This window comes from Sinocyclocheilus rhinocerous, unplaced genomic scaffold (genome assembly GCF_001515625.1).
Source record: "Sinocyclocheilus rhinocerous isolate Xijiao unplaced genomic scaffold, SAMN03320098_v1.1 scaffold4625, whole genome shotgun sequence".
Taxonomy (NCBI): Eukaryota; Metazoa; Chordata; class Actinopteri; order Cypriniformes; family Cyprinidae; genus Sinocyclocheilus; species Sinocyclocheilus rhinocerous.
The window spans coordinates 129,052-138,233 of record NW_015663246.1 but is presented as its reverse complement, the minus strand read 5'-3'; the positions used below and the strand labels follow the sequence as shown (position 1 = coordinate 138,233).

Here is a 9,182-nt window from a genome sequence, read left to right as displayed (position 1 = left end):
TACAATATTATTATATATATTATATTATTATGTATATATTTATTTATGGGTTTTGTATTCCGATAAAAAATTTTTGTGGCAATGACATGCATAAAAACAGTTTCAAGTCGAGCGCGAGTAATTTCCCGCATTCCTCCGCGCGGGGGCGTCAGTTCGCGTTCACTCCATGCTGGTCATGGCGACGCTGCGTTCATGTCCATGAGGTGGGAAGCGCGAGCTCCTTACGCGGTTTGAAGTGATCTCAGACAGCGAAATCAACGATGGCTGGCGTTTTCGACATCGATCTGGACCAGCCAGAGGAAAATGTCTCCGATGATGAGCTGGAGGAGGTAAAGGACGGGCGGTGTTTTGAAGGAAACGGCACGCGGGAGTGTTCAGAGTGCAGGCCTGAGGCCCGAGGAACAAGCGTCGGGCTGCTTTATGTTATGCTAACAGGCTAACGCGATTACTCTACAGTGTGTTTTATGTACTGAATAACTGACATTCTGCCTGTCAGCACATGTGTCAGAGATATTTGCGTTTTAAGTGCTGAAATATGATTTATATGCATTAGTCAAAGATACGAACTGGAGTTAATAGTGTTGTATGTGAGCTTACTACTTGGCAGTAACGTACAGTACAGGGAATTTAAAGGGCTGCATGTATGTGTTTCCTTTCACATCAAAACATGCAATGCAGCGTACCTTAGATGTATACATGCATATTGCTTAAAATTATTTATTGACTTCGTTAATATGCATTTTATATTTACGAGGATCAGTCAATTAGGAGTTACAAGACCATAGATGGTGCATGTCATTTTATGGGATCTCTGGGAATAGTATTGCGAAATCCGAGCCCTTACGCTTTCATGTTCAGACTAGTGCTGCCAGCTGTTGCCTCGTAACGTTATCTGCTCGTGCACTGATCATCTCTCCACCCGACATAATTGCAGTTCACTATTGCAGTGAATTGAGCCTTTATTGATTATGCATTTCACACCTCTCTTCGGCAGGCTCAGATCAGTGACCTCATGGATCAGTGCAGTGGCTTTGAGTTGTACATAAATACATGATGCTGTTTTGTTCATAATTGTTTATGCAATTTTTAAATGCACTACATTATTTTGCTCATTGCGCCCTCCTGTGGCCTCGGAATGTAAAAAGTTTACTTAAGACCTATTTAATCTGCATATAAAACATTAGAAATTAGATTGAATTTTTATTTGGTGTGATTGTTAAAAAAAATATATTTGTTGTATGTCTCAATAAATTGGGTTAATTTAAAAATACAGTGGTTAAATTTAAACAGTTTTTTCTGTTGCGCTTTGTTTAAAAAAAGGTTATAAAAAATGTCAATAATTATCAATACCGAATGATATGAAACATTATATCATTGATACATTTTTTTAACTATATCGCCCAGCCCTAGGAATAATGCACATAATCACTTTATTTCTGGTTTATTCTTATAGTAACATGGACGACTGTGAGAAGATTGAGATATCAGAGGACAATGTGAACCAAGGCACTGAGAACATCTGTACAGAGTGCTTTGAGCTTCTCCGTGTGTTGGGGAAAGGAGGTTATGGAAAGGTATTTTTTTTTTTTTTAATTAATGTAGCACTTTAAAATATTTTCATTGTATTTATTTATTTTTAAAGCACTTTTCACACTATACCGTAGCTCCAAATCACTGAACATTGTACTGAACACAATTACAATATTACAGTACATTGTTAAAAGTAAAAACAGAAGTGTGTTAAAATGTTAAAAGGCTAAAGAGCACAAATATGACTTTATACCAGGGGTTTTCAAACCTGTCCTGGAGCAGCCCCAGCACAGACACACCCAATTAAATTACACCCAATTAGTTTACTATCGTAAACTAAAACTGTTAAAAATATGTTTGTGAATTGAAATAAACTATAATTAAAACTATAAATAAATAATATATAAATATAAAACTACAGAGATAGAAATTTCAATTTGAAGCATTGAAATTAGTGACTATAAAACTAAATCAGTGTTACTATTTAGGTTTAATTAATTTTTTATGTTTTTAAATATTACTATTAAAGGTTTAGTTCACCCAAAAATGAAAATTAGGCTGCGTTTTACTCACCCCCGAGGCATCCTAGGTGTATATGACTTTCTTCTTTCAGATGAATCCAGTCGAAGTTATATTAAAAATTGTCTTTGATCTTTCACTAATTAGAAGTACAAAACGAGTATTTGTAAAGAAGAATGTCGGAGGATTTCGATATAAGCTAAGAGGAGACTTGTTTTCCTTTGCTAACGTAAGGAAACTGCTTCTTTTGATCCTGAAAACAAACGTTGGTTTTCACGAGACACACCAGCGCATGCGCAACGCTGACCCCATACGTCATGCTCCCGGAACTGCTTCTGTGTACAACTGCTGGCGCAAGCTAGATTAAAGTGATTATTACGTTTTGAATATGGATATTTTTCTTACAAAAATGCATCGATTCGCTACAGGAGGCCTTTGCTCACCCCCGGGAGCCGTGTGAGACACTTTTTTTTATGGATTTTTATTTAAGTTCTTTTGGACTGAAGCAATGCAACACCCACTGACTGCAATGATAGACCTTGAAAGATCAAAGACAATTTTTAATATAACTCCGACTGGATTCGTCTGAAAGAAGAAAGTCATATACACCTAGGATGCCTCGGGGGTGAGTAAAACGCAGCCTAATTTTCATTTTTGGGTGAACTAATCCTTTAATAGTAATATTTAAAAACATAAAAAATTCATAAAAAAAAAAACACAACAAAAGTAAACTGAAAATATAAAAAATTTAAATCTAAACATTATTAAAAACTATAATACCATATACATAGTACTAAAATGTTCTGTTTGGACCTGACTAGGCTTGAATTTAACCTTTTCTTCGGTATGTTTTGTAGGTTTTCCAGGTTCGGAAAGTGTCTGGTGCAGGTTCAGGAAAAATATTTGCAATGAAAGTCTTAAAAAAGGTTAAGCAAATTCCTTTGATTTGAATACAGTAATTTAGATTTGTGGCAATGTCTCAGTGTCACTCTATTCTGCCTATTGTAGGCTATGATTGTACGCAACGCCAAGGACACAGCGCATACTAAAGCAGAGAGGAACATCTTAGAGGAAGTCAAGCATCCTTTCATCGTTGATCTAATCTATGCCTTTCAGACGGGTGGCAAGCTTTACCTCATCCTTGAATACCTAAGTGGTTTGTGAATCAAGAACAACCTTTGTCGCATAGGGATAGATAACTATTCATTCTTTCCACTGTCCTCCTTCTGCCCTTGAAGGCATTCCTTCACAACACGGTTAGACTGAGGATTGTTGTTTCTTATCCCAGTGGATTGTGATGTCTGACAAGGCTATCGCATGTCTAAACACCAGCTGAGCATCTGAAACACTAGAACAAAAATTAACATTACTCACATCTGTTTTCCCAAATTAAGGTTTTTATCAATTATCATCAACTGAAAAGATGTAAATTGCCAGTGAAAAATCTTTGCATTAACAATAATAAGGATGGAACTACAAAAAAATAAAAAATTAAAACTAATCTGAATTAAAGAAAAAATTACATTACGATCAGGGTTATTATAGTTTAAACTGAAACTAGAATTAAAACCACAAAAAACACACATTCATTACTTGAAATAAAAAGTTATCTGTGAAATGAAAAAAAAAAAACTTTTTATTTCAGCTAGTTGCAATGGCAGTATTTCTCATTTTAATTTAGTTTAACTTGATGTATGAAAATAAAACTATAAAACTGAAATAAAAACTGCATAAAAATACGAAAATAAAAACGTATTCAAAATATTTATCTATAATAGTATCACAATGATACTGAAATAACACTGGATTTCTATTATCTCCCGCCCCAAAGTCACTCTATTGGTCGAACCAAATGCACAAAGCAATTGTGATATCTCATCATTGTTTACACATTTGTAGAAGAAATCACCCTACAACTGGCTTATAGTCTCTTCATAAGCTGGGATATGGGAAAGTCTTTTAACACTGACAAAATACACACTTCGGCTTATGACGGCGATGAGTTAAAATAAATGAATAAATAAATAAAATAAATCTCAATATGAGAAGGTTAAAGAAACAACACCATAAATTAAGTGTCAGCAGTGTGGATGCTATGTGGATAATAATTCAGAGTTATGAAACTTATTTTGCATAAAAAGCATTATTTTGGCAGGGCATTCCTTCTCTGAATGTTTTTTTTTTTTTTTTTTTTGCATAGAGGGAATTTATTTAATCATTTTATGCAAAATGATATTTATTTAATAATGTTGAAACACTTTGTTGCAATTTTTGTGCTGAAATGGTAAATTTGCAGTGTGATATGATGTGGTGAAGCTTAACTATCCATCCATCCATCCCTGTGTTTGCTCTTAAAACTATGGTATTTGTGGTAAAAGCCTTTTTTCTTTTGCAGGTGGGGAGCTTTTCATGCAGCTTGAGCGAGAGGGGATTTTCATGGAGGACACAGCCTGGTAAGAAAGGGCGATTTGATGAGTTGTGACTTTTAAAGCATAAACTTACTATATTAAAATTGAATTATGATTAGCACTTTAAACATGTAGCGTTTTATTGAAGTGTCAACTTTTGAAACAATTTTCAAAAACACATGAACACCGACACATGCATACAATAGGCCTTACATTTAACATGATGAGATGAAGGAAGATAATCAGAATGATGCTCAGGGTTTTTACACGCAGCTTTTACTTGGCTGAAATCTCTATGGCTCTCGGGCATCTGCATCAGAAAGGCATCATCTACAGAGATCTCAAACCGGAGAACATCATGCTCAATAACCAAGGTTTGGCTGCTTCGTATTGTGGTTTAGATAGGAGTAAATTTGAAAATGAACTGAGAAATGCTTAGTTATAATAAGTCTGTTTTTTTTTGTCTTATCACAGGACATGTAAAACTGACTGATTTTGGGCTGTGTAAGGAGTCGATTCATGATGGCACAGTGACACACACTTTCTGCGGCACTATTGAATACATGTCAGAGACGTTTAAAGAAACCTTTACATCATTGTGACGTCTAAGTAGCTAATTTCCTGTTTTCCAAATGCCACTTTTCATTGCCTGATGTGCCCGTGTGACATGCATTTAGATGGATTCTACAGTAGTGTGAGAAGTTTCTTTATTTCAGGGCTCCAGAGATCCTCATGAGAAGCGGACACAATCGGGCTGTTGACTGGTGGAGTCTGGGGGCTTTGATGTATGACATGTTAACTGGAGCAGTGAGTATAAATGTCTTGGTGCAGTGCACTAGCCTGCAATACTTCAATTTGGTTTTTGAATGTACATTCTGGAATTTATGTATTTATGTTTCTGAATTCATTTCAATAACCAATTAATGATCTTGACTAATTAAAAAAAAAATCTAATTTGAAATGTTTTTTCTATAGTTTTTTTTAATTTAAGTAATTTTTTAAAAAGAAGTTTACTGGCTCCTTAAGCTAGTTATTTAGGCAGCACACCATCTAGGGGCTGCAAGGGGTCCATTAAAATATATATTTAAAAAAAATGATATATATATTTTTTTGCCTATCAACGCTAATGTGTGCTCCTAGAGTATTAAGGAAATATGTTTTAATTTGTTAAATTCATGTTCACTAATTGTAATAATTTCATTCTGATTTCTAAAGACTGGTCAGAAAACAAGACATTAATTCTAATTTTTTTTAATGCTTTTTTATGTTTGTCATTTGTTATTTTTCTAAATATAATTCTACAGTTTATCTCATTTACTGTCAACTTAAAAGAAGATAAGTATTTTAGTGTAATGACTGTATAAACCAATTTAATTTTGTAATCAATAATTTGAGTGTTGTCACAAAACATACACTAAATTTGTTCTCACACAGCATAAATAGATTTTTATCCATAACACAATACAGTTAGCTTTATATTTGTCAGTGAGGTCTCTCACAATAGGATCACTGTATTTGGGGTTCTTGGCATCAAAAAGTTTGTGAACCCTTGTTTTAGTCCATTTTAAAGTTTTTGAACTTCCCTACTATAAATGGATGTTTCTTTTTGACGAGGATGTTTTTTCTTCTTGCCTTTCTAGCCCCCCTTTACAGGAGAGAACCGTAAAAAAACCATTGACAAAATTCTTAAATGCAAACTGAACCTCCCACCCTACCTCACACAAGAAGCCAGGGACCTTCTCAAAAGGGTAGGTGAACATTATTTTATTTTTCCCCATTTGTACACCTATTGTATGTTGCGCATTTGAATTTTGTAGCTTTTTAATAAGTCTTTTTATGTTATATTGTAATAATAATTTTAATGTGCTCAGCTACTGAAAAGAAATGCCTCATCTCGGCTCGGGGCTGGACCTGGAGTTTGTGGTAAAAGCCTTTTTTCTTTTGCAGGTGGGGAGCTTTTCATGCAGCTTGAGCGAGAGGGGATTTTCATGGAGGACACAGCCTGGTAAGAAAGGGCGATTTGATGAGTTGTGACTTTTAAAGCATAAACTTACTATATTAAAATTGAATTATGATTAGCACTTTAAACATGTAGCGTTTTATTGAAGTGTCAACTTTTGAAACAATTTTCAAAAACACATGAACACCGACACATGCATACAATAGGCCTTACATTTAACATGATGAGATGAAGGAAGATAATCAGAATGATGCTCAGGGTTTTTACACGCAGCTTTTACTTGGCTGAAATCTCTATGGCTCTCGGGCATCTGCATCAGAAAGGCATCATCTACAGAGATCTCAAACCGGAGAACATCATGCTCAATAACCAAGGTTTGGCTGCTTCGTATTGTGGTTTAGATAGGAGTAAATTTGAAAATGAACTGAGAAATGCTTAGTTATAATAAGTCTGTTTTTTTTTGTCTTATCACAGGACATGTAAAACTGACTGATTTTGGGCTGTGTAAGGAGTCGATTCATGATGGCACAGTGACACACACTTTCTGCGGCACTATTGAATACATGTCAGAGACGTTTAAAGAAACCTTTACATCATTGTGACGTCTAAGTAGCTAATTTCCTGTTTTCCAAATGCCACTTTTCATTGCCTGATGTGCCCGTGTGACATGCATTTAGATGGATTCTACAGTAGTGTGAGAAGTTTCTTTATTTCAGGGCTCCAGAGATCCTCATGAGAAGCGGACACAATCGGGCTGTTGACTGGTGGAGTCTGGGGGCTTTGATGTATGACATGTTAACTGGAGCAGTGAGTATAAATGTCTTGGTGCAGTGCACTAGCCTGCAATACTTCAATTTGGTTTTTGAATGTACATTCTGGAATTTATGTATTTATGTTTCTGAATTCATTTCAATAACCAATTAATGAGCTTGACTAATTAAAAAAAAAATCTAATTTGAAATTTTTTTTCTATAGTTTTTTTTAATTTAAGTAATTTTTTAAAAAGAAGTTTACTGGCTCCTTAAGCTAGTTATTTAGGCAGCACACCATCTAGGGGCTGCAAGGGGTCCATTAAAATATATATTTAAAAAAAATGATATATATATTTTTTTGCCTATCAACGCTAATGTGTGCTCCTAGAGTATTAAGGAAATATGTTTTAATTTGTTAAATTCATGTTCACTAATTGTAATAAAATTTCATTCTGATTTCTAAAGACTGGTCAGAAAACAAGACATTAATTCAAATTTTTTTAATGCTTTTTTATGTTTGTCATTTGTTATTTTTCTAAATATAATTCTACAGTTTATCTCATTTACTGTCAACTTAAAAGAAGATAAGTATTTTAGTGTAATGACTGTATAAACCAATTTAATTTTGTAATCAATAATTTGAGTGTTGTCACAAAACATACACTAAATTTGTTCTCACACAGCATAAATAGATTTTTATCCATAACACAATACAGTTAGCTTTATATTTGTCAGTGAGGTCTCTCACAATAGGATCACTGTATTTGGGGTTCTTGGCATCAAAAAGTTTGTGAACCCTTGTTTTAGTCCATTTTAAAGTTTTTGAACTTCCCTACTATAAATGGATGTTTCTTTTTGACGAGGATATTTTTTCTTCTTGCCTTTCTAGCCCCCCTTTACAGGAGAGAACCGTAAAAAAACCATTGACAAAATTCTTAAATGCAAACTGAACCTCCCACCCTACCTCACACAAGAAGCCAGGGACCTTCTCAAAAGGGTAGGTGAACATTATTTTATTTTCCCCCATTTATACACCTATTGTATGTTGCGCATTTGAATTTTGTAGCTTTTTAATAAGTCTTTTTATGTTATATTGTAATAATAATTTTAATGTGCTCAGCTACTGAAAAGAAATGCCTCATCTCGGCTCGGGGCTGGACCTGGAGATGCAACAGAAGTACAGGTCTGTTTATCAACATCAGCGTTAAAGTCAACATTTTAAACCTGTAGGGCCTGACATGAAAAAAAAGTTGAGTGTCATATTTGATACATCAGGCTTTTATGGCTCATAGTATGATATTAAAAAAACCATACATTTTATTCAGAAGCCCAAACTGAGCTATGCAATTTGGTGCAGTTGCTGTTATTTCATGTGGCCAAAAAGATTCTGAAGCCTCTGTTACTTTTAATGTAAACAGTGAGATCTTTATAACAGTTAAGATGACTACTTGCATAAAAAAAAAAAAATTGTCACTCTATATTTTCCAATAGTATGTCTTACTAAGATATTTATGATCTAAGCTCTGTAGTTTTTATTGTTGGGGCCAAAACATATAATACAATGATTATTGAGATGTGAACAAATCAACGTTCCTTAAAACCCTAATGTATCATATTTGATACATTTTAACATGATTTTTCTAAAAATGATGTACGGATGATCAGGTAAACCTAATCGGGCAAGTGTTCATTTAAAACATAAAAAAAAAAATCTTTTGATATCACTTTTGAGTCCATGAGTTCGCCTACCAATGGTAAGAGAGGAGCACAGCTTTCACTCTCAACCAAACTAACATTTACTAGCCAATCAGAATGTTTTGCTCTTATAAACACGAGACTCGCATAATCGTATCCAATTGCGGAGTCGCAGCCCTGGTGAATGGAGAAGCGCGACAAAAAGCTGCGAGGCGCGGTGGTCAAAGATGGCCATCTAGCACATATTTACATAGGATAACTAATTAAAAAGCAGCGGAGCTTTGTAAACAGCTCAGAGTAATCATGTCATCTCCATAA

At 34.5% G+C, this 9,182-nt stretch overlaps 1 protein-coding gene and 1 long non-coding RNA gene across 2 annotated transcripts in view; one reads left to right on the top strand and one right to left on the bottom strand.

Annotated features, from left to right (window-relative positions):
• The first annotated feature begins 139 nt into the window (after window positions 1-139).
• The window catches only part of rps6kb1b (ribosomal protein S6 kinase b, polypeptide 1b), a 12,841-nt gene continuing 3,798 nt past the window's right edge, over window positions 140-9,182 (top strand). The window contains exons 1-11 of the mRNA XM_016539062.1: window positions 140-329; window positions 995-1,038; window positions 1,454-1,574; window positions 2,907-2,975; window positions 3,058-3,205; window positions 4,445-4,502; window positions 4,731-4,831; window positions 4,932-5,022; window positions 5,174-5,264; window positions 6,098-6,205; window positions 8,290-8,352. Of these exons, the coding sequence (XP_016394548.1) occupies window positions 261-329; window positions 995-1,038; window positions 1,454-1,574; window positions 2,907-2,975; window positions 3,058-3,205; window positions 4,445-4,502; window positions 4,731-4,831; window positions 4,932-5,022; window positions 5,174-5,264; window positions 6,098-6,205; window positions 8,290-8,352 (963 nt within the window). The 5' untranslated portion in view covers window positions 140-260. The remainder of the gene's footprint in view (window positions 330-994; window positions 1,039-1,453; window positions 1,575-2,906; window positions 2,976-3,057; window positions 3,206-4,444; window positions 4,503-4,730; window positions 4,832-4,931; window positions 5,023-5,173; window positions 5,265-6,097; window positions 6,206-8,289; window positions 8,353-9,182) is intronic.
• On the bottom strand, window positions 4,308-6,462 carry LOC107728783 (uncharacterized). The gene is made up of 2 exons (XR_001638509.1): window positions 6,369-6,462; window positions 4,308-4,406 (listed from the first exon to the last, which is right to left on the bottom strand). It is a non-coding gene; the product is annotated as an uncharacterized LOC107728783 (long non-coding RNA).